Source organism: Zootermopsis nevadensis, unplaced genomic scaffold (genome assembly GCF_977971745.1).
Source record: "Zootermopsis nevadensis isolate Lab colony 2312 unplaced genomic scaffold, Znev_1.0 Znev_ptg000227l, whole genome shotgun sequence".
Lineage (NCBI taxonomy): Eukaryota > Metazoa > Arthropoda > Insecta > Blattodea > Termopsidae > Zootermopsis > Zootermopsis nevadensis.
This window is the reverse complement of record NW_028259356.1, coordinates 42,648-67,620: the sequence shown is the minus strand read 5'-3', so window position 1 is coordinate 67,620 and position 24,973 is coordinate 42,648. Positions and strand designations below refer to the sequence as shown.

The following is a 24,973-nucleotide window of genomic DNA, read 5'->3' as shown; positions in this document are numbered from 1 at the left end:
CTGAATAATGCAATTCCTTATCACACACACTAATAAGGCTTTTTACATGCAAAAGAAAATAATCACAACAATGGCAGGTGTCAAAAGCTGCTTACCTTATAGAGAATAATTTCGTAAATTTAATATACTTCCACTTGCAAGTGAATTTATATTCTGCTTGCTATCATTTGTGGTGGAAAAGTTGGATAATTTTAAAAGAAATACAGATGTACATAATTTAATTACAAGATGTAAACCCTGCTAAATGTCAAAGAGGAGTGTACTTTACACGTGTCAAGTTATTTAATAATCACCAACCAACAATTAAAACTCTAAATTGTGATATAAATGTATTCAAGCCTGCACTGAAATTAGCTTTCATACTTGAATTGCAAAATCTGAAGGTTATGTACATTCATATGTGAAACACGTTCTTGTAATTGTGTCAAAAGTATATTGAATGAAGTCCTGAAGTTTATGTTTACTGTATGAAATGACTTGCTCTGCATCCCATGGTTTAGTCCTAAGAAAGATCTATGGAATGCAAAGAAACTCTACTCTCTAACATACCTGAATAATGCAATTCCTTATCCAAGTCACAAACACTCCAGGTGCTTCGTTCTGTCTGGTTCTTCACAACTCCAACTCCAAATAAGCTGCTTCCCCATCACGCACACAACTGATCTTCTGAAACACTGATATTCAGACAAATTGGTCCTCCATGTCTTCGTTGATGCCAGTAAACACACACTACAGCTACAGTTCACATGAAAGTTGCTACTCAGCACATCCCCTGATCTCAAACTCCTCTTTGAGACAGACTAGGCACTCCCACTAAATCTATAACAGTACACCTCCTCGGAAAGCAAGGTATATAATCGCACGAGGGCCTGAGGTCTTCCTTGTGGCATTGTGAGGCATGCTACGAACACCCCATACTTGGTCACTAGGAATCAAAAGTGGGCAACTGTGGTGTGGTGTGGTGTGGTGGCCACATAACCAACATTACAACCTGTAACCCTAGCTGCTTACTTCTACCTTCTTCACTGCGATAAGCTCTTGCACAAAGTTAAATCAACAGCTACTGAATTTCCACATGCAAGTCACAAAAACAGAGGCTGCCACCACGAGTCTGTGGGTCATCCCAACCGCATCGACTGATGAATTGTGTCCATCATGCACAGTGGTCATGTCAGCTACCGGAGCAAAGTCTTGCTACCTCCGTAGTAATGATGGACTCGAAACTGCATAACGGCTGAAGTATCCCATATGCTTGCATTCACGCCTACCTGAAACAAAACCATGTACAGAAATAAACATCCGCATTGAGAGACCAGTATTAATTCTTACTACGAAGGCACTCTACACCACATTAATAACCTACTGGCAACTAATCCGGCCTTTCGTGCAACCAAAATATTTCCCACTTTACGTACTTCACACAGGAGAAAGATGACAAACATCAGTTCAAATAAACTTGCAAGCATTGGAAATATAAGAGAGTAAAGCTGCACTCGACTGGCCATGCATCCTACCATCACGCCGTCCGAAGTAAACAATAACAGCAGAGGAGCAGCGCCATTTTCTCGCACGCAGGGACGGCAACGTCTGAAAAACAGCGAACACATCCCGCCACCGGCGGAGCATGAGGGATATTCAATGATCAATATGTGCGCACCCTGACGAACTGTCCTGTCATCTACCGACAATACACCTGAGGTACATGCCCGTCCGCGAACACTACACGGCACTGACGAACCAAATGCTGACTGAAATACCACTCCAAAGACTGTAAAATTATGAAGACCTCAAACTTTATTCCGTGAATACCATTAGTGACACATCTTCTCCTTTAAAAACGACAGGAAGTAAAGAAAAAAATTAAGGCGAAACGAGCTACCAACTTCGCCTATAAGAAACCAACTACCAATCACTTCCATCACCTCAAAAATCATAAAATAATTTATGGATCCAACCACACCCAATAAACTACAGCTCAATCAACTTAGCACGAAGCACTATGAAACAAGTAGCCCACAATTTGCATCTACATCGCCTACATCCTAGGGCACATTTGTCACATAACCTGTCGGTCGCCGTTATGTTACTGCTCAGATTGATACCAGACACAACTCTTGAATACCTGCACGTCTACCTATAAATCACCCAGTGAAATCGTCCACGTCCTTTCCAACACGAACTTATCCTCGTCACATTTCATGTTGGCACTCAAGACATCACGCAAATTCAGCACAGACATTCTCCCTGCGCGATAATTTCTCACAAGTAATTTTGCAGAAGGGCGAAAATGTCTCGCGAGCTGAGTCATTTGAAAAATACGACCAACATCACCTATAAGACACCAACTAATAAACATTTCCATAACCTAAATATCTTCCATCATTTATGAAAACAGGTGGGATTTCGTAAACTACAGCTCAATGAACGAAGCACTATAAACGATTATTGCATATGTCGCCACTACACAGCCCCTCTGCCACCAGGTTGTACTTCACGAGCATCTATAACACACCCAACGACCCAGCCCACTGGTGACCGTACTTCAACAACACCAACTTCACTTCGTCAGACTTCATTTTGGCACATGCAGCAATCAACACTTAATACACTACCAACAAAATTAATGCCGGCAATATTCGCTGAAAACCACTTGCAGAAAAACACACACAATCCATAAAACTCATTGCACTTACCTGACTTACAAAAAGCAATCTCATCACTGGCAAGTCACACTTTTCGATCATAGGACAACTGCTATTGCGCATCTCCCGTTAAAGACTGTTTGGAAACTCCCTCTCGGTGATGATCACCAAGTATTCCCGTTACCTCCCGCTTTGACATCACTTTACAGATTTACATGAAGAAAATACAAACTAAGTAATGCGTGGTCAGCACACTTTTAAAGCCCTCCTGGGTCAGAGAACGGACACCCACTATTATCAAGACTGTCCGGTATAGCTATGCCAGAGATCTTCATCACCGCACTTCCTAAACGAGTGAAACTGCAGAGCCCCCCCCCCCCCATCTGCTTCCGAACATATTCACAATGACTGACGTTTTGAAGATCTTTCTGTGGTATTAGCTTGAACTGAGAATGTGAAATGGGATGAAGCAGATAAAAGGAAATAACATATTCTTTCCAGGAAGCAGACTCTTATCAACGCAATGTGATTGCGGCCGACATTTCTACTATTTTACTACACTCCGTAGAACACCCCACACACATAACTAGACATCCACACCTTACACGTTCACATAATTCATATCTAAGTTGCTATCACACTTGCAACACAATTACCACAACAGAGCAAGCCCCTGTCAATGGGTTAAATTTTTAGAAATTATTCGAAAGTCAATTTTCAAAAGGCAAATATCTCCCGATCTGTAGGAATCTGAGAGACAAACCTTATGTCACTTTGAGGGAAACTATATGTCAACTTCCTGTCAGAGTCACGTCAATGTATGTTCAAGGGTTTGGAGGATAGAGACATTTTAATTTTTCGAGATAATTCGAAAGTCAATTTGTGAAAGTCAAATATCTCCCGATCTGTAGGAATCTGAGAGACAAACCTTATGTCACTTTGAGGGATTGTATATGTCAACTTCCTGTCAGAGTCACGTCAATGTATGTCCAAGGGTTTGGAGGATAGAGATATTTTAATTTTTCGAGATTATTCGAAAGTCAATTTTTGAGAAGGCAAATATCTCCCGATCTGTAGGCATCTGAGAGACAAACCTTATGTCACTTTGAGGGATTGTATATGTCAACTTCCTGTCAGAGTCACGTCAATGTATGTCCAAGGGTTTGGAGGATAGAGACATTTTAATTTTTCGAGATTATTCGAAAGTCAATTTTTGAAAAGGCAAATATCTCCCGATCTGTAGGAATCTTGAGAGACGAAACTTATGTCACTTTGAGGGAACGTATATGTCAACTTCATGTCAGAGTCACGTCAATGTATGTCCAAGGGTTTGGAGAATAGAGACATTTTAATTTTTCACTGTTATTCGAAAGTCAATTTTTGAAAGGCATATATCTCGCGATGTGTAGGAATCCGAGAGACAAAACTTATGTCACTTTGAGGGAACGTATATGTCAACTTCATGTCAGAGTCACGTCAATGTATGTCCAAGGGTTTGGAGGATAGAGACAATTTAATTTTTCGAGATTATTCGAAAGTCAATTTTTGAAAAGGCAAATATCTCCTGATCTGTAGGAATCTGCGAGACAAACCTTATGTCACTTTGAGGGAACGTATATGTCAACTTCATGTCAGAGTCACGTCAATGTATGTCCAAGGGTTTGGATGATAGAGACATTTTAATTTTTCGAGATTATTCGAAAGTCAATTTTTGAAAAGGCAAATAAGTCCCGATGTGTAGGAATCTGAGAGACAAAACTGATGTCACTTTGAGGGAACGTATATGTCAACTTCATGTCAGAGTCACGTCAATGTATGTCCAAGGGTTTGAAGGATAGAGACATTTTAATTTTTCACAGTTATTCGAAAGTCAATTTTTCAAAGGCATATATCTCGCGATGTGTAGGAATCTGAGAGAAACAACTCATGTAACTATGAGGTCACGTATATGTCAACTTCGTGTCAGAGTCACGACAATGTACGTCCAAGGGTTTGGGGGATAGGGACATTTGAATTTTTTGAGATTATTCGAAAGTCAATTTTTGAAAAGGCAAATATCTCGCGATCTGTAGGAATCTGAGAGACAACACTTATGTCACTTTGAGGGAAGGTATATGTCATAGACATGTCAGAGTCGCGACAATGTAAGTCCAAGGGTTTGGAGGATAGAGACATTTTAATTTTTCGAGGTTATTCGAAAGTCACTTTTTCAAAGGCATATATCTCGCGATGTGTAGGAATCTGAGAGACAAACCTCATTCAGTGTGAGGACACTTATATGCCAACTTCATGTCAGAGTCACGTCAATGTATGTCCAAGGGTTTGCAGGATAGAGGCATTTTAATTTTTCACGGTTATTCGAATGTCAATTTTTCAAAGGCATTTATCTCGCGATGTGTACGAATCTGAGAGAAAGAACTCATGTCACTATGGGGTCACGTACATGTCAACTTCATGTCAGAGTCACGACAATGTACGTCCAAGGGTTTGCAGGATAGAGAACTTTTACTTTTTCGCGGGTATTCGAAAGTCAATTTTTCAAAGGCATATATCTTCCGATCTGTAGGAAACTGAGACACAAAACTCCTGCCGTGTCTTCAAACTGTTGGTAACGTATCTGAAACACGCATGTCATTGCTAAATGTACCTCTGACTTTTCTTCACGGTGGTACTGTCTTGTCTCAATCTCGTACGTCTTAGGTAAATGTACTCTTGTCGTGTCTTATGGAATTCATCGGAATAAAGTATAAATATCACAAAACAACGCACTTGCATACAGCACACCAGCTCAAGGAACACAATACATCATCATACAGTAGCGTATGACACAATAAATTGCCATTTGAAATATTATAAATTCTGTGTGATGTGTGACTAATTTTTGTCTTAACAAACAAAATACGAGCTACAAAACATGCATGATGTGGGTGGGTGCGTGTTTGGGTTAATCTTCGTATGTATACATAGATTGGTAAATACATGAAGGGATGGATAGATATGTAGATGGGTAAATAGATAAATAGGCAGACACATAGACAGGAGACAGAGAAACAGATACACAGAGAGAGAGAGATAGAGATATTCAGATAGATAGAATAGATAGATTATATAGGTAGAGAAACCGAGATATCTAAAGCCGGCCTGATAATCTTTTATACTCGTACTATTCTGTGGCCTGAGTGAACAACCGTCTGTCATCAAATGTTATATGAGTAAGGATCGCTTTTCACTACATCCTCGATGTTAATTCTGAAAATACCTAAACCCCATCTCTAATGAGTATTTGTATTCATAACATATTAATAATATAATTGGCTTCTTTCTCTAACTAACGAAACTAAAATATTTAATCCAAGAATGTATTCCACACATACTCAAGTGTAACCACTCATGTAGCCAAAAATCTATTATGTCATATGAAAAAAGTAACGCAGTCCTAATACACGCCATGTGGGACGCTTGGCTGGAGAGGCAGTTATTAAGTACAAATTTATTTCTGCAGTAATTTTTAACTAAATTATGATATCAATCTTATACCGTATTGAATCAAAGAAGCTACTCAGGCACCTAGTCTACAAATTATGTCTACCGATGTTCATTCCCATGTTCACAGCAGCTGTTACTAGACACTATATTATCTTCACATCAAATTTTATGTCTTCCCTTCGAGGTTTTCTTTTACAGACCCAAAATCCGTATTCACTTGTAATTTCTAAGTCATCCCCGATTTTTACCACGATTAATACTTTATTTCTGGATCCTCTGCAAATCCGCGGTTCAACTACCGACAGCGACACAATCAAGTTCGGTCCAATTCAATAATATACACAGAAGATACCGTGAATTTTTCCTTCGGGTAAAACCGGCTGGAACGTGATGCTGTCCACGTATCTCCATCTAGCTAGCTGTTAAAGATGCACGTACCTAAACCTTCAATAACCCATACGCCTTCATGCCGTAGTGCGTAATTAAACACGGGCGCAACTTATCTTTAAAAAGAAATTAGTCTATCACGTGTAAGTAATAAGATGAGAAAGAACGAGAAGATGAAAATTTGCAATTCGTTTTCCTTCAAGGATGGAAATAAGGACTTCATTAGATAAAACCTCTTAACTACGGGATACTGGCAAAAACTAAGCTACAAACTACTACGACTACTGCAACATTGAAGAGATAAATTTCACCCACCAGCGATGAACTGGAGGTTTCTCTGATGACGTCGTCGCTGGACATGGCAATCGTCCGTTGTTTCTCGTGTCGTCTGCTACAAGTTCACTCACGTTTCAGAGCTACGCGCTACCTCCATTCACAAAGCAATGAGCAATTTGAGTTGACGTCTTTTTTTTTGGGGGGGGGGGGGGAGGCTCTCTATGATTTCTGTATTATTTGATTTATATATAATATGAGCGACGTTCTTTGCAAATGACTTGACAATGCGAGCTTTCATAACTCTGAAAGAACAAGGGAATTAATAGAAAGTGTCGGATGCAAAGTTGAATTTTTGCCACCAAACTCGCTAGATTTAAATCCAATTGAGAACTTTTGGTTTGCCATCAATGCACACTTTAATTTGCTAGTACGCTACTATATAATTAATAATTATAATGTAACAAGTCATGGAAATTTTAGCTGCTGTTAAAATCTGATCTCATTGAAAGTCAACTCATATGCGAAAATTTAAAGACGAAATAGTGACATATGTCGTTCCTCTACCTGTTATAAAGGGAGATGGAAGCAAAGGTATACAAGCAAGTGTTACAGTTTTCGATGTTTCTACAATCGGAAAAAATAAAAGTACAAGTTATTTATTTATTTATTTATTAAATAATATCTTGAACATAAAACAATCTGAAAACTTCATTTAAAATCTCAGTGGCGGGCGTTTCACTTATTTCGGCTTCAAAAAGCCTGTATTATTTTATTCACACTTTATTTGCATGTGATTTCGTTGTCCACTACGTCTCGTCTCTAATTTCAGTGTGAATCTCCCATCAATCCACACTTTAATGTCCTAGTACCGATGCCTACGATATTATAAAATTTCAATCATTTCTCAATTACTTTCACTGAATGAACTTTGTCTACGTCAGAGGTGGTCAAATTTGGACTGTACGTCTGTCCTGCAATATGATTGTAATCTAAGGGCAAAGCTATGTAAATAAACAACGATAATGTAGTTTTCAGCCCCATGAAATTTTCCAAATTTAAAATCTTCCCCGCTTTATAGTTTGTGTTAGCAGACGCTTAAGTCACCTCAAAATTACTTAACTTGAAAAGCTAGCCGTTACTCAGATCATCAAAACAGAAAATCCCCACTTTTTAAAATCCTCAATATCTTCTATATATGCTTTAGCAAATCCCACCACTGCAACTTAACGCATGGTCTGTGACCTCACACCCTCAACATTTCTAATATTGTGGGCAAACTAACTGCGTCTTTGCTGGATTCCGCTGATATTCCGTTGCAGCGCAGCGGCTGGACTGCAGGGTCGATGATGTTGTTAGTGGTTAAGAATGCATGCAGCTACAACTCTACTCTAACCCGTCTATCCTCTGAGGGTAGGAAGAAGGCGAAAAAGAAGAAAAGAAAGAAGAAGACGAGTAAATAGAAAGAATCTGAATTCATTTTGCTCAAGGGATGGAACAAGCAAAACATTAATTGGAGACTCAACATTAAGGAACATTGGAAGGAGTTTAACCCCTGCACCCCAGGCGTTAGTCGTGTGTTAATTTAAAATTAAAGTAATTCGTTTCACTCGCCAGCAAAGATGGTAGAAACGAAATATGCCGGAGAGATGACCGCCGACACTGGAAACACGACAAGAGTGCAGCGTCCGGGTTCCCCGGAGCGTGTACACGCAACCGCACGGGTGAAAATGCCATGAAGATCCTCCTCTGAGTTTCGGAACCACGAAGATTCACTTGCCTTTCCCCTGAAACGAGACAGAATGTCCCATATAATGACAAGAATTTATATGTAGGGTCTGAAGCTCCATATTATTTAACAGTTTATTAACATTAATTACGATGATAGCAAACCAAATTTAAACATAACAGTGTGTTGTTCATTAATATTTACAACTTTTATTTATCAGACTAGAAGACAAAAGATTCTAAATTCATGGTCAACGTTATTTTGATTAGAACATACAAACAGCTTGGTTGAAAGTTATCTCCTAAACACAACACACTCTTTTCTGAAATGCTAGACTAATTATAGAAAAAGCACTCATTAAAAGCAGCTTGGGGGGGGCGGGGGGATGCGGGTATTATCTGTCCCGACACTACGCCTCGGCCTCGCAAGATAGAAATCTGTGCCTTACATCTTCAATCTGCGCGTAAATTGTTATCTCCTGTTCTCACTGTGGTGATTGTGATGATTAAGTTTGCCGACGTTTAGGAAGTGATATTGCTACCTCCATCATAACAGCGATGATGGTGGGCCCTTGTGATGACGCAATATCACAAAAGACATTCATAAAACATTCTTCGGTTATGATTATTTGCTCCCAAGCGATTTTGGACCTTACGGGATAACATTTATAAATAACCGTTGCCATGGTAACGCTGCTAAGAGATGTTGGGTCTAATCGGATAATTCTTATGATTATTATTGTTTACTACTTTACATTTTTGCCGTCATTCTTAGCGGGCAATTTATTAGTCTTAAAATTTTGTCCGTTATACCCCATAAAATGGCATGATTCTTCTAAAATATGAACTTGAAATTACATTGAATAAAGCGATAGCTGTCTACATTTAATGTGTCTTAAAATATGCTTCAGAATACTAAAAAGGACGAGAAAGATCTCTAACGATTGTCTGTCGACGGGGAGAGATTCGAACCCGAAACCTATCGAGTAGGACAACTCAATATTTATTTCTTGTATGTTTACTTACCCAACTCTCCTGATCTGTGGAACTAACCCTGACCGATCATTAAACAGACTACGTGCATGATGAGGGACCATACATCAAAGGAAGACAGTGATTTCTATCTACACCAAGACATTCCAACAGCACCAGGTTCTAGCCAGTGTGCTCAACGGTTAAACGGGTACGGGGTTACTGCGACCTGCTGTAAACATCTGACCAGTTAACGACGTATTACGGAACAGAGAATGACGTCCACACGTTCATAATCCCATGCTCTGGCAAAACAGATACGGGTGTAATTTGTCAATATTCGATTTAAAAGAAATTGGATAATAATCATTTTATGCGGAAAAGTTTACAAAGATATGAGAGACTCAAACAAGGAACAGAAATGTGATTAGTCCGTGAAACATTAAACAAGAATAATCTCTTTTAAAATTGACATATTGCAGAGGATATAGAGTCTGGATGTAATGACTCATACGACCTGGATTTAAAGAAATCAGATATTATTCGTTCAAGTATCATGTCGAGTAACAAATATTTCCGAGGAATATATTTCTTCCATCCTCAGGGCTAAAGATTGGTGAGCATTAATGTTACATTCTACAACATTAGGTGTAACTGGGAGGATAATATTAAAATTGTTCTTACGGAAGTACTTTTCAAGGTTGCGAAATGGATTAATATAGCTCAGGAAATACACCAGTGACGGGATTTTGTGAACACTACGCTGAACTTTCCATTCAAGGCGGATAATTTGACTGGCTGAGCCTATTGTTAGCTTCTAACTCCCACCTCAGAAATTCGCAAGACTACCTTTGATGGTCATATCGATGGCAAAGCATGTAAAATTTAAAAAAGAAAGTAGTATGGCATCTGGTGTCAGTTCAATAAAATAAATTCTTTCTAAAATAATTAATAATGCCATACACACATACGATAAAAATAGAAATTAAAGTCTCACTGATTATTACAGAAATTTGGACATATAATAATAATAATATTTGCTTTAAAGGGTTATTTTGATCTGGGACCATGCACAGCTACTGTATAACTCACAGTCGAACGCACGTATATGTACGATGGTGTCCGACGCTACCAGAAGCTTGCTGGAATATCGGCTGGATACCGGCCTTGCGATACGACCTTAAGGTCAAAACGTGCCCCCCATTTCCAAACAACCATTCGCAGTCAATACTCTTCGTTTCTAACACGTACTACTAACATTACACAGGCCGATTTTCGTAAAATTCGATATTAACTGTATGTAACTATCTGTTACCTTCCATTGGTACTATCAGCCATGACCCTCGTTATTAATTTATGTATTAAAAGTACAAATCCACGATTAAGAATATCCATAAATTTAAATTTGCATGCATCTAGGACAAAAAATTTCTGAATGGATTAGGCATTGGACAAGGCAGGTAGCTCCAAAATTGACTTTCGATATTACGCCCGTGCGCACAGACATGTTTAATTTGTTACCATGCACTTGGGCAAACATTACACGGATCCCTAGGGTCAAATCAACAGGTCACGCCGCCATTGTGCCAATTCTTTCAAGTACTGCATAATTTTTTGAAAGCGTCTCTACGAACAGCGGAGAATTTTATGGAAGTGCATTAAGACGCACTCTTTCAACCAAGGTCAACAGTTCATGACACGAAATAACAGAAAAAGATAATTATTTGTCTGAATTCGATTCCACAAGGAATTTAATCCATGGTTACACGTGATATGAGCAATGCGACAAAGTTGGAGAATGTGTAATATTCCTAAGAATTCCATTCACGCAGTGCATTTATTGGACTATCTGCTGGTTTCTTCCAGCTTAAAACATGTTTTCAAACACGGCAGCAATTTCTTTCTCGTACTGAACACGTACACGTGTTCAACCTATCAAATGGGACACGAAGTGCTGGAAACAGCGACTTCTTCAAGTTTTGCTATTATTCTCGAGACAATGTTCAATGGCGCAACAAATATTCGAGCTGAGGAACGGCTGGATTTTAGAGCAACCCACACCTGAACGCGGTCCTAAATTCGTCAGAATCTGTCGAGAATCGATGAACCAATTTACTGTAACCTGAGTGTCAACCCATCCTAATCTTCGGAACTTATTAAAAACACAGACAGAGAGAGAGAGAGATGCTTCAACTAAGTTAACAGTCCTATAACATTTCTTGATGATTTAGACAGGCGTAATACTTCGTTTCTCACTCTGTAAGACAATCCGAACTTGAAAACACTTCGGGAAAGAGATTCAAGAAGATTATTTACAAGCGAGTGGGGCGAAGTAATACTGATAAAGAAAAAGGCATGTAAACGGTACATTAAGCCTTCAACAGAGAATACTAAATACCAATTAGTTCAATTCTGAAAGTTTACTTCAACGTATGTACCAAGTGTTTTAATTATGATGCCTTTTATATTTATGGATATTCTATGATTCTCACTATAAACAGCGATCATTTCCTTAAACAGCGTTAACCAGTTGATCTTCGTAATGGTGAAGAGTTGTGTTTTCTTCGCGGTACGGACTGGATTCTTAAATATTAATCAGACGAACTACGATTCTCGGAATAAACAGCGATCATTTCCTTAAACAGCGTTAACCAGTTGATCTTCGTAATGGTGAAGTGTTGTGTTTTCTTCGCGGTACGGACTGAATTCTTAAATATTAATCAGACGAACTATGATTCTCGGAATAAACAGCGATCATTTCCTTAAACAGCGTTAACCAGTTGATCTTCGTAATGGTGAAGTGTTGTGTTTTCTTCGCGGTACGGACTGAATTCTTAAATATTAATCAGACGAACTACGATTCTCGGAATAAACAGCGATCATTTCCTTAAACAGCGTTAACCAGTTGATCTTCGTAATGGTGAAGTGTTGTGTTTTCTTCGCGGTACGGACTGAATTCTTTAATATTAATCAGACGAACTATGATTCTCGGAATAAACAGCGATCATTTCCTTAAACAGCGTTAACCAGTTGATCTTCGTAATGGTGAAGAGTTGTGTTTTCTTCGCGGTACGGACTGAATTCTTAAATATTAATCAGACGAACTATGATTCTCGGAATAAACAGCGATCATTTCCTAAAACAGCGTTAACCAGTTGATCTTCGTAATGGTGAAGTGTTGGGTTTTCTTCGCGGTACGGACTGAATTCTTAAATATTAATCAGACGACCTACGGCTTCATGGGGTTAATGATGCTTATTTTTTCATTTCAAAGAGCACACATAAAGTTAATTTATGAACCCTCTTAGGAAGGGAATGAATTATTTCGGAAGATTTATTAGCGGTGAGACTTAATATTAAACTGTGTTTTTGTATAAAGAGTATCCAGAGCTGTGAATCAGACTGCAGTGACTCACGATAGACTCAAATTTCGGTTTCCTTGCAGTTGTAACCCTTCAGTTTCCATAACAGAGGAATTTCATTGATTAGGAAAATACATCAGGTACTCAATTTGACGATATTTTATATTACTATACACAGAATAAACTGAAAGTCCACAAAACTGCAATTTGTATTAGCGAAGAGTAATTATAACTGTTATAAATTACGCCTTCATAGCTTTCTGACTCGAGATACTGTAAACTGGTGCAGCTTTAATTCAATATATATCTCTACTGTGTTGCTACAAGTGGACTTGAATATCAACGCACTTCCTCTTGGTCTACGCTCCTGTATCCCATCACCATCCTTCGGGATACAACGCAGAACGATACTTCGTTCTGATGACTGCCTCAATCAAGCAAAGGATGTTGAAAATGTTTCTCCATATTTTGGGAACCTCTGCTCTATACAGCACTACATTCTAGCAGCTCTGTCTAATTCCATCACCGCGTAAAGAACGCCTACTCAGTCGCGTCCCTGGCAGACGGCTAATCCAAATCAATACAGACTCCGTACGCAATACTCGGTCCACCTAACACCAACAGCATTTCCTTACGAAATTTATCCAACAGAAATGAAGTAAGGACGACCAGTCAGTTTTTAAAATTTCTGTGTCTATACACGAAGAGAAAGGCTTTGACCAGTTAAACGACTGTCAGCTACACGATGACTGCCGTACATGTTTACAAGACAGACGCAAGAAACTGGTCTCATACCGCAAGTGTGCGTGTCTATCACGTCTCTGCGATTGTCTGCATTTTCTCCTTTTCCAATTCTCAAATGATCTGTAACTTTTCCTTTCTGTTTCCAACTCATAAAAGAACTCGATTCCTTACCGTACGTAGGGGGTTTCAAACATTCTTTGATTTTGGCGATATCGGTACCTTCGCGAAATCCCACCCACGCAGACCAGGCTTTACTCAGACACTACATTACCGTCGAGACATACTAATTTCTAATTTCCCACAGAACACTATCTACGAAAGTCATTATAATTTTTAATCAACCTCGAAATAATACATCACCGTACTCACCCGAGTCCATCGCTCGCTGGTGCCTCATCGTTTCAGACGTCTCGAGCCAGACGACGTCACAGAGCAGCGTCCAGGAGCGAGACGTGGAAAAATCTTCTGGTTCAGAGGTTCACGACGGCGATGAAGAATGATGATATCATAATCACCGTGAATGTGAAGAGGGCTCCGCCAATCACCTCAAAGCAGACATAATGACAAGAATTTATAATTACGTCGCTTCTGTACTGAACCCCCAGAGGAGGAAATTGCCAGATTACGTTACTGAGGCCACGATCGTCCCAGGCCGTGAGGTGGTACGGCTTGGGGGGGGAGGTAAAGCGGTGAAAAGTCAAAAGAAAACCAAATGAAACTACTTCGAATAACTCCGGCTGGGTATCCAACTCCAGACGCCCAACTCAACCCCCACAAACCCTGACTTGCCTTCAGACTTTCTCCTCGAGTCGTTCTCTCTCCGGCGGACACACACAGACTGTCCTAACTGCCCTGCTGTCTGATCAGGGTCTCGAACTCGCCGACTCCAAAGAACTTAGAAAGGGGAGATAAGCCACTTCGAGCCATGAGGCATGGCTCAGTACGTACGCTCTGAAACTCGATCAGTGGGCATTATCTGACAATATCTCATTGTACTCACCGGAGTCCTTAGTTCGCTGCTGCTGTAATATAATTTTCGGGTTGTCGTGTTAGCGACCTCACGATGTAAGCGGCCGTTATCCTCACCGCTCCGTAAACCTCAAGTCTTGAACGAGTGTCACGGAGACGGAATGCGTGGGCAGTATCACAGAACAATCAAAACGTAAAATAAAATAATATCTCAGAATACTTAGTTCAGTGTTGCAACGTCATTTCAGCCATCTTGTCTTGTGTGACCTAGGACAAGTCACGTTTTATCCTCAACGTACTTTAAGAACTCTCTACTTCAGAGGATGGAATATTTCATGCAACTCACCTTGAATGACTTAAGCGGGTTCGCGTTGTACAAGACGTAGCACCCGGGGACACACAACAGGACACATGTACTCTCGCATGTGCGTTGTCACAGTCCTAGAGAAAAATATATAGACGATCTTATATCACTCCACTTTCTCCATGGAAAAGCGACGTAATTCACCTGTAAAGCCGCCAGACAGAAATGCCTATAAGTCAGGGTCGTTATCTATCCGACCAGGTTAAATCTGTATTCATTATGATAAGGTCAAATCCAGGAGTCAATTATAATCAATATTACAATTTTCATCGATTTGTGCTTACATTACACGTACAGTGAATGGCAAAAAGGTGGAAATCAACACAATAAGAATTTATTATTATTATTTTCGCTTCAGATTCCAGGATTACATTTTCAATGGTGCAAGGGTTAATAAAATCTAACTCAAAGACGTTTGTAATTTCTAGAGAAAATCGGTTAGTATTTTCACTATCACGAAATCGCCTGCATTCTTTAGAGCTTCGTACTACCACTACGAAACCTTCAACAACTCTTTGGCTGTCGAATAAATCGAGAATTAAACCAAACACAAGCTGAGACGTAATATCAAAATGGCCGACTGAAGCCCCAACTTACCTAAAGACTGCGTACATACGCGCTGTACCGAAGCAGGAGACAGACAAACGGAAAGAACTCAGCTTGTTCGAGGAAACAAGTTTCGCGGAGCATGCTGGGAAAGGCAAAGATGAAAAACTCATCCAACGCGTGTCGGCAGAGATGACTAAGGGGCAGATAAAATTATACGTCCAGTAATAAAACACTAAAAGCGATAATACTACGAGCAACGAAAACTCAATGATTTAATCGAATGAAACCAAATCGCGGGACCGAGGATCCTGTAAATGGTCGTACAGAATAAAACAAGGCTCAAAAACATAAAATAAATGGCAGCGTCCTCTGTGCGGGAACATCGGGACCCACCACAAGCGCCGTCCCGCACAGAGGGCGCAAGAGGTTATTTTGCTTTAAGAGGTTTGTTTTAAGTTCCTATGACCACTTAGCGGCTGGGGTTGAGCCACCCTGTCGGTATTATTCCATATCAATTACCGCGCTTTCGTTGCTGGTACTATTTTCGAATTTTGAGTGGTCCTCTCATTATACCTAATCTTACTATGTTCCTGCTATATCCCCTAGACAAGATCTGTTGCCAGGTCGGTTAGTCGAAAGAGTTGAACGACTCGCCTCGCCCACGAGGTCCTGTTTTGCGTAGCGTGCGAGCGCAAAGCCAACGAGTTGGACTCGTCCGACTCGGGTGGTTCGTTGGAACCCGGCGCCCGGGCCATTGTCCGGAGCCGGGTCCGCGCCTCTGCTCGCTCAAGAAACGGCCTGGGCCTCCACCTTCCTTCGTGGGGGGCGGGGGGGTTAGGGCGCGGGGGGTTAGGGCGCGGGGGGTTAGGGCGCGGGGGGTTAGGGCGCGGGGGGTTAGGGCGCGGGGGGTTAGGGCGCGGGGGGTTAGGGCGCGGGGGGTTAGGGCGCGGGGGTTTAGGGCGCGGGGGGTTAGGGCGCGGGGGTTAGGGCGCGGGGGTTAGGGCGCGGGGGTTAGGGCGCGGGGGTTAGGGCGCGGGGGTTAGGGCGCGGGGGTTAGGGCGCGGGGGTTAGGGCGCGGGGGTTAGGGCGCGGGGGTTAGGGCGCGGGGGTTAGGGCGCGAGGGTTAGGGCGCGGGGGTTAGGGCGCGGGGGTTAGGGCGCGGGGGTTAGGGCGCCCGTTTTGAATTCTGGTTGTGGATCCTATGTGGGATAATATGGGGATTTTTGGTGGGGAATCCTGCAGGATCGTGGGTAATATTATGTGGTGAATCCAGGGGAATATCCTGGGAATCATGGGTTGCGATCGTGGGAAATTCTGTTGGAAATGTTTGGTGGCAGATTCTGCTAGATCTGGGTAGGGAATCCTTGGTGGGGATCCTAGGAAATCTGTGGGGAATACTAGGATGGTCATGGGGAGTCCTGGTAAATCCGAGGAATCCTGGAGGGGGTTATAGGGGATCCTAGAGGTGATTGTCTTCGGGGATCCTGCCGTGATCCTAGAGGGCAGTGTCCAGGGAATCCTGGGGTCCTAGGGGATCCTGTGGTTCCTGGGATATGGTGATGCTGCAGGGATCCTGAGGGGATGGTCCCGGGGGGGCGATCTTGTGTAGGGGTGACCATGAGGGTTGGCCCAAAGAAGGGGATAGCCCTGGGAAGGGGTGCGACTGGGGTAGTGGCCCTGGGGTAAAGGGTGTGGCCCTAGGGTGGCTGGCTAGCAGAAATATTGGTGAGAAGATATAACCTTGAGATTTTTTAAGACCAGTATCTACGAAACTATTGGGCCGAATTTGTCGTGGCTTCCTTGACCTATACGTGACCTCATTTTGACATGAGTATGGTCAATCAGGTATTTGCCGTTTGGCATAAATACGTATGACCTTGAGAATTTTAAAGACCTCTATCTGGCAAACTATTGGGGCGATCTTGTCTTGACTTTGTCATGACCTTGACCTAACAGTGACATCAATGTTACAAGAGAATAATCACTCTGATAACTGACGAAGATGTGAGGGCGAAATAATGTACAACAGTGGTCCCCAACGCGGTGCCCGCGTTGATACGGAAAGAGGTTATACTAAATAATAAAGGCCGTTCAACCATGAACATTATAAAATCAAAGCACAGTTCTCTACGTACTAATGCCCATCTTGACGATTGCGAGCAGCAACATCATCCTACTCTCCCAAATTTGAAAAACTGGCCGATAAAATGCAGCGCCAAACATCACACTAACTTCCCACTTGAGTAATAATAATTGTACTTATAAAATTACGTATTTTTGATAGCGTGGTTTCTTGTATCTTGTTTCTTGTCGTGTTGTTTTGTGTATTATTTGGTGTCCGTATCTTATTTGTCTAGAGAAAGGAAAATTTGGCTTTGTTAATTGGTTGGTGCCCGCCACGATCTCATAAACTCTCAAATGTGCCCTTGGGCAAAAAAAAGGTTGGGGACCACTGACGTAAGGCAATACTTGCCAAACATTATCATCAGTGCGTTTGGTGTAATCACGCACGTCTGCTGATATCGAAGTTTCAAGGTTCCTACGTGCGGATATCCGTATATCCCATGTATACATAAGATCGAGATTAGATACATTTCTTTTGTACATTCATGTATGTCTGATGGTACTCATGTTGATATGGGTTGCCATTATCCACACATTGAAGGCAGATTCATATTTATTTATGACGGACTTTGCCACAGTACGTATGTGTTTGCCGTGTGGTATTCTACGTCCATACAGCATCCAGTTGATGTGATGTGTCCAGATGGGGGGGAGGGAGGAGGTCATAAATGCAGAGGGAGTTAAAGAGAGAAAAGTAATGCCGCACCAGCTTGGACCAAAAGTTATATTCTGAGCAAAAAAATTCGAAAAGGAATTCCCACAGTGGCAAAGCGTGACTTTTTCAAAAGTGTTGGCCAAATCCCACTCCGGGATGGGGGTCAGGGGAGTTGAAACTTTGGCAGTTGAGTTTTTGGATCGTAATTTATCTTCCATGATGAACAATTAAGTGTTAGCAGTCGAGGTTTGGCTAACATCTTAGCTTGGTAGGTCATGTAATCCTGTACTTACCCCCTCAAACCAGAACTATATTGTAAGATTTGAGGTTTCCACAGCAGATATTGTTTCTGTCATAATTGCGTTTGCGCAAATAGACTGGGAGCTTACGCCTGAATGAGGTACCCATCAACGCTTGTAGGGGAAGGTATTCCCATATGTCATTTCAGATAAATCCATTCAAACAGCACATCCAAGTTACTGCTATTCTTATGGGCACACACTCCAGAAGCATCTATACGTTAATGTGATTAAGTCAAGGTTGTGTACAATGTCTTCCGTGGTTTAATGCGTCACTGGGACATACGATTGTGTGGGTCGTATTAACCCGGTCAGTATCGCACTCCATTGCAGCAAGCTGCCACTACAAACAGTCCTACATATCGGGTGGCCATTATGTCCCATTCCACTTGCATGAATAAACGGAAAATCAGTTAACACTGACACGATATCTAGTTGCTACAGGTTGCAGCGTGAACTTGTAACTTAATCAGTACACGAACTGTAAAGAAGTTCTTGACATAATCTCGCACAGTGCTAGGACAATGGATGTAAAATAAAATGTCGTACCTTTAGTTGCAACGAAGGTAACTGTTGCGAGCAGCGCCAACTGGGACAATCATAATTAATAAGAAAGCTGGTCATGTCGTTGACCGATTAACTAACTAGATGGCTTACCGAACCAGAAGGTTCATCACCGAACTAACCAAAGCCCTCCACCGGACCCTGTCCTGGGCCAACAAAATCCAGTCTCCTTCAACTCCTATCTCCCATAGATCCCGCCTGAGATTATCCTCCCATCTACGTCTAGGTCTCCCCAGAGGTCTCTCCCCCTCAGGCTTCCCGGTGCAAACCTCTTGTCCCATCCATGCACGCTACATGCCCAGACCATCTCATTCTTCTCGACTTAATTACCCTGACAATATTGGGGGAGGAGTACATATTTTTAAGCTCGTCATTGTGCAGTTTTCTCCATGCCCCATCATCTTCTCTCCTAGGCCCAAATATCCTCCTAAACACCCGATTCTCAAACACCTGCAATCTGTGTTTCTCCCTCTGAGTGAGAGACCATGTTTCGCACCCATACCACACAACAGGAAAGATTATTGTTTTGTATATTTTAATCTTCAGGTTCTTAGAAATCAGACGGGAAGACAAAATATTTTGAACTGAGATGTAGCGAGCATTTCCGGAATTTAGTCTCCTCCTAACTTCGTCGTGAGCATCATTTTGAATCGTTTTTGTTGTTCCCAAGTATTTGAACTTTGTCACACTTTCAAAGGATTTATGAGCCACCTTAATGTCTGTCGGGTACATCATCGTGTTCACAAAAGCCCGCCACCGGGGTCTATCCTGAGTCAGTTGCATTCAGTTCACTCCATTGAGACCCATCTTCGTAAGATTCGTCTTAATGTTATCTTCCCACCTACGCCGAGGTGTTCCCTTCAGGCCTTGTAAACTTTCAACTCGCCCTCACAACATCGGGTGAGGAGTTCGTCAAGCATTTTTCTCTCTTATCTGTCCCACTCCCGTTTTGGGTCCAGACATCTTCCTCGACACTCTGTTCTCAGAGGCCCTCAGTCTATGTTCCTCCCTCAAAGAGAGAGACCACGTTTTGCACCCATAAATACTTTGCACTCAATAATAGCAAGCATTCCCCAGATTTAATCTGCTGATGTAGGGAGATTCTTCAATATTTATTCTTCTAAATCCGGAATACAATTTCTTTCAGTTCCCTAAAACGCTTTAATAATGTCGATGTATCAAGAGATGAAAAGCGTTAGAATTATTGTTCAGAATACAAACCCCACTTCTTAGCATCCACGTATTTTTATTAAGATTCTGGGCCACGAAACACGTTTAATTCATTTAAAATTGTAAAAAGTTAATTGCCTACTGGAATATTCTTTTATTATAAATGTTGCCGTTAACAAACAGAAGTCAATCTAATGTTACTTGAAATTGTGTTAAAAAAGTTTAATTCTCTTACACGAGTTCACAAATGCAGACGAAAACATTAAATGTGATGAACAACAATATTTATAATTAGGAATCCCTTACCTCAAACTTTGTTCAATTGTAGGAGAACACGACGTCCACGGGCAAAGATCAGTTTAATCAAAATTAAAATGGAGAGAGTGGAGGGCGGTTTCACAGATTTCTTAATAATTCTTATATAAGATAAGAACTTGTGATATTCTATATTAGTAAGAATTACCACAAACAACATATACCCTCCACCTAACATTTACCTGGGCAATACTCATTACAGCTGAATCTAAACGGTGACAAGCCGCTGCATCCAGTCTGTACAAAAAGTCATTATTTCAAGGTCACCAACTCTGAAATGACAAATGTTCGTGTAAAAGACAGATCAATGAAAATGTCACCTTATATTTTAAACTGCGACAGTAGCTCAGTCTCTTGTGTAGAAGGAAACGATCTTGGATGAAGATAAGTGCAAAATTCCTCTGACAGCATAGCCGAGTTTCCAGGAAATTCCAAAGTGCAATGTCCGTGACATTCCGCATGAAACCAGGTTCATTCAGAATGGAGTTGCCTCTTTCCACATCCTACGTCATTAGGAACCCTGCATATTCCAAACTGCATCACAACACTGATATTTAAACACCGAAACCTATCTGCTGTCACACCACAGCGACCAGAATGGCATATCCAGATCACATCAGGCGTTATGAGTAAAGGTGACGATTCTGAAGAAAAAGTAACACACACATCGCGAAGACAAGTTTACTGCAATTACTGTCATCATCATTATTGCCATCTTCTTCCAAACATCTAATCTGCCATATGCAACTTCCGTGCTCATTCTTTCCCTTTCTGACTGCCTCACTAGAATCGTAACAAACTGGTAATATTACCAACTACAAAACATCAGTGCCTTCCTGGACAAACACGTAGTAGCTAGTTTTAACACTTTTCTTAGTATTCAAATTGAGCCGAGTTGTTTTCTAACGATTACGAGGACGAACAAGACCTCAAAACAATGTAGAAATACACGAATTCTGTCGGACAATGTACAAACGTTCTAGGCTACGCTTCAGGAAGTTGTCAAATGTCACTTTCATAAATTACAAAGGGACCCTTTTCCCCCGCCCAGTAATGTATCCAACGCAACGAATTATGGTCGTATCACGTAGGAAGATGGTGGGGACAAACGAAGTCAAATCAGACGACAAAACGATGAAGTAAAGCAAACGCGAAAAGCCGTTCAATATGACCTTCGTGACTGTATGTTCGTAAATAATTTGTTTCGGCTACGGTAAAAAAATGATCATTTCCTTGTTAACCAAAGCAACGCGCCATTCAGTACGCTAAACTACGTTCAATTTTTCTGCTACCCTTTTTAAAACAATCCGCAAACCTACGCCCACATCTTGGTTCAGATTTTTATTCAAAGTCTTGGTTACTCGTATGGTCACATTTCCAGCAATTACAGAAGCAGCAGTTTGCCAGAAGACAACTGCCTGCCTTCTCTCCCTCGCTCCACACCCAATTCACATAACATGATGGAAGGATGACTGTAAGTGCCAAAGAAACTGGCAGGGTGCTGGGGCCACCAACCCGGTCGCAAATACTTAGACATTCTGTACTGTGGACGTGGGGATTCCCCACTAAGTAAAGGAGAGCCACCAAAAATTTCTTACTTTGAGGAAACATCTCTCCATGACACCAGCAGCAGCACTCTCAATGTAACAACTTTAACAAGTAGAAACACAACAAAATAAAGAAAGCAATTCTACAAAACAATATTTTGTATCTGACATTACGTCAATAAACAGTTTTACGAGATGAGTTTTAGTGCACGCTGATTACTGAATTGACAGCATGTCTACACGAGAATTTCTGATTGTGGTCACAATGTTTATTAATATCCCGGGACCCCTTCAACATCGTGATCGTATGTTGATTGACTACCCAATAACAAGATCAATAAAACGTGCAACAAACAAAGCTACGTTCTACCTCCAAGAATCATACGCAAAGGAATCTTCACTCACAGACAGCTCAAACACTCTAATATTTTAACAAAAATCCTGCAAAAGAGCTGTACCACTTAAAGTCCTCTCCCTTCCATTTCAGCGCGGATTCTTACAGTAGTAGTTCTAGAAATGAAAGGAGGGGAGACACGGGTTTCGTATTGTATGCATTTCCTTCCTGATTTCTGCCCTCTAAAAAAAATAACTGAGGGTTTTAGTGGGTGCGATATGGGAGCCCAAGATGAGAGGAAGGAGGGGTTATGTAAAAATATATTTATGAGGGAGCAGCCAAAGTGGTCAACGAACACCAAACAGACATCATATATCATTTCATTTCCAGGTCAACAATCTTTAACCAAACTAAATGGTCAATAACTTCGGCCTGTCTCTCTCTCACACACACAAAAACACAATCTCTACATTCTTCCTATAAACAATCTGACTGACAACACTAACAAATTAGTCTTTCGTAAGCCAAGAACTCTTCACAACCATTTTACAGACATAAAATAACAATCCTGACAACACCAGCACTGGTACATTGTGACCCACATAAGTGGCACTGCCTTTCTATACTTGGTTCCAACCAACCAAACCACTCCTCGATCCTAATGCAAATCCCCTTACCCCACCCGCAACCACGGAATATACCAGAAGTAATACTGAGCCTCATCACATGTCCATGAGACTGACACCTGACAACTCTCAACTTATGGTTAAGTCTCAAATAAATGGAACCTCTGACAGTCATCTCCATTTTTGCAAGCAAATCCAAATTCATAACGAACACCACACCACAAACTTACGAGTTTTGTAACCGATCCCCTTGCTCAACACAGCAAACTCTCAAAATTAACCAAAAGCACAGAAAATATCCCGGCAGCTCCGCTCACTGTGCACAAAACTAAATTACTTACACTGGCAAATGCTCACTTATTAATTAGTAAACAGACCACATTAAAGGCTCCTCAGCACTGCACACATCTCACGTGTAACAAAACCTTATCACAAATAGTCACCACCCTCGTCTAAAAAGGATAAATAAACCTCACATTCTGATATCCTATGAACAATATCATGAATGCCTCTAGCGTACCACAGATACTGCAATAATGCCAATCCCTCACCACATTTACGTCTTTCAACATATCAACTCTCACACTTACAGTCACAACATCTAAAGTACCTAATAAAATTGGACAGACTCATCTCTCTCACACAACAACCACATCAAATACATTCTAATGCTCATGTACTCACACAACGAATGCCTGGTTCAGACCGATATCAGTCTCTTGCGGATACGAGGTTCCTTCTTTGTCCCAGCAGGTTTAATCTTCTGACATCAAGTCGGTCTGCCAACTGTTGCCGCACGTACTTCAACGCTTCTCTGGCTGGCAGTACGCGGGTCACGTGGTGCTCAGTAGAATCTGAAGGATCATTCTGTTTCTCGTAATCTGCTACTCCTAGAAAGAGAAAATACATTCACATTCAAGAAATCAAGACATCACACTCTTCTAAGAACACACAGTTTTACTTCACCAAGCAGTTAACACTCCCACCTTAGCCAATGAACAAGCACCTTCCATTTTCAGAAGACAAATTCTGTCAAGTTCATTACAAACCCATTCACAAGTTAACTTTAAATACGGGTCACGACCAGCGACCTGACAAATTCTGAACTCCCTCGCTCACAGATTCATACTGGAGCCTTTCTTTCCTCCCCCCCAACAAATTTAAAACATTCGCCAAGTGGGCCATTATTCCACACGTCATAATACTGCAACTACAAACTCTACAACTCACACACTTCACGTCAGACCCACGCAACTTCCCTTGCCACTGATTCAGTGGATATTTAACGAACAGTTCGCTTGCCGTCGGTTTGGAGCCGAGGATGTTGATCGCTGTCTCCAAGAAAAGAACAAGTGCCAGGTGTCCCGGCTTACAGGGCTCCCTCTCCTCGTGCCCCATTATGACAGCGAGGGAGTCTGTAAACACCAGTCGGTCCATGCCCTTCAGGTTCGCCTGTTTTGATGTCATGGAGAAAGGACGTAAATGAAAGATTAAGAAATGGCAAGCCACTACAATACAGCCAACATCTGTAGCACTTCTACTACTAAGGTGAATTCAACCGACAAGGGGCAAGAGGTAGCCGTATCAATTAGATTTATTTTCCATATCACCATCAGTAATGCCACTTTATAATGCCTTCTGGAAGCAAAGGTGGAAGCTTCACCATCAGTAATATAAATTGTTTCAATGTTGAACAATCTAAATTTATAAAACTGAACTCACCAGCTGCCTGTGATATCGCCACCATTGTGTAGTGACACACAAGGAACACCGTCGTAACTCTTTCATGGCTGCAGCAACAAACACTCCTACCAACTTACACAACAGGCCTTACTGGCTGTTCCAGATATGAAGCAGACGCTT

The 24,973-nt window shown here is 41.3% G+C and overlaps 1 protein-coding gene across 2 annotated transcripts in view; it reads right to left on the bottom strand.

Moving 5' to 3' along the window:
• The window catches only part of LOC147870665 (transcription-associated protein 1-like), an 82,108-nt gene that overhangs the window by 14,495 nt on the left and 42,640 nt on the right, over positions 1–24,973 (bottom strand). Inside the window, exons 3-9 of one of the 2 annotated variants that reach the window (XM_087342216.1) lie at positions 24,833–24,918; positions 24,341–24,562; positions 23,795–24,000; positions 20,786–20,875; positions 14,595–15,071; positions 13,964–14,139; positions 550–1,268 (exon numbers count right to left, since the gene is read on the bottom strand). In XM_087342216.1, coding sequence (XP_087198342.1) covers positions 23,995–24,000; positions 24,341–24,562; positions 24,833–24,918 — 314 coding nt within the window. In that variant the 3' untranslated portion in view covers positions 550–1,268; positions 13,964–14,139; positions 14,595–15,071; positions 20,786–20,875; positions 23,795–23,994. Of the gene's footprint in view, positions 1–549; positions 1,269–1,514; positions 3,044–13,963; positions 14,140–14,594; positions 15,072–20,785; positions 20,876–23,794; positions 24,001–24,340; positions 24,563–24,832; positions 24,919–24,973 lie in introns of those variants that run through there. The other variant, XM_087342215.1, reaches the window with a different exon arrangement.